At 51.4% G+C, this 1,099-nt stretch overlaps 1 protein-coding gene across 1 annotated transcript in view; it reads left to right on the top strand.

The window, feature by feature from the left end:
- The first annotated feature begins 289 nt into the window (after positions 1–289).
- LOC148136207 (paired box protein Pax-6-like) overlaps positions 290–1,099 on the top strand; it is a 13,417-nt gene continuing 12,607 nt past the window's right edge. The window contains exon 1 of the mRNA XM_087983845.1: positions 290–398. Coding sequence (XP_087839971.1) covers positions 290–398 — 109 coding nt within the window. The remainder of the gene's footprint in view (positions 399–1,099) is intronic.

Below are 1,099 nucleotides of genomic sequence, written 5' to 3'. Positions count from 1 at the left end.
GTGTAAAAAGGGTAAATTCTCTCCTGCAGGCTTGTCTATAAATCCGTGTGTGTTTGTGTGTGTGTGTGGTTGGGAGCATTTATTTGTCTCCTTTTGTGGATTAGACCTGGGAAGGTGTGACTAAGGGGAGGGGACAAGAGTTTGACCAGGGCTATCAAGTCTTGGCTCGTTTGGGGAGGTCCTCAGTCTGGACTTATAAAGCAGCTCGCTCTGGTGACCAGGCGAGGGAGTCTCAGACTGACTGACACACTCTCAACTCAAACACAGAGACAAGGACAGACCCTGAGCAATGGCTATGGAGCGGCTGCAGTGCATGGAGACCTTTCTGGGCAAGACACCAGACAGCGTGGCCAGCTGGGAGCTGGGGCAGAACACCAATGAAGAGATATCTCTCATGGGTGAGGAACCTGGTTTACTCTCTCTGACTGAATGATTGTTTTGTTTTAACGTGCTTTTAAGTGAGGGACCCTGTATTGCAGGGTACAGGCTGGGTGTTGCTGTCTGACTGTTTTGTCTCTCCAGTATGGTTCAGGAGGGTTTCGTATTCCATTCACTGGGATTGTACCTCTCTCTCTCACTCTCTCTCTCTCTCTGTCCTCCCACTCCACATTCTCCAGACAGGATTGACAACGATGTTGTCGGGGGGTTGGAGGGTTTGAGCTGTAGGGAGAGCTGGCGCTGTTTTCCCTGGAGTGTCAGAGGCTGAGGGCTGACTTTTTAGAAAGATTTATAAAGGTCACCTACAGAATGAATAGCCAAGGTCTTTTCCTTGGGGTCTGGGAATCTAAAACTGGAGGTGCTTTAAGGTGTTGAGGGGTGGTACGGTGGCTCACTGGGTTAACCCTGCTGCCTCACGGCACCAGGGACTCAGGTTTGATCCCACTCTCGGGCATCTGTCTGTGTGGGGTGGATTGGCCGTGCTAAGTTGTCCCATAGTGCCCAGGGATGTGCAGGTTAGGGTGGATTGGCCGTGCTAAGTTGTCCCATAGTGCCCAGGGATGTGCAGGTTAGGGTGGATTGGCCATGCTAAATTGTCCCATAGTGTCCAGGGATGTGCAGGTTAGGGTGGATTGGCCGTGCTAAATTGTCCCATAGTGTC

This window comes from Chiloscyllium plagiosum, unplaced genomic scaffold (genome assembly GCF_037043375.1).
Source record: "Chiloscyllium plagiosum isolate Xiang-an unplaced genomic scaffold, Cpla_swu_hap1 HiC_scaffold_46, whole genome shotgun sequence".
NCBI lineage: Eukaryota > Metazoa > Chordata > Chondrichthyes > Orectolobiformes > Hemiscylliidae > Chiloscyllium > Chiloscyllium plagiosum.
This window is presented reverse-complemented; position numbering and strand designations above follow the sequence as displayed.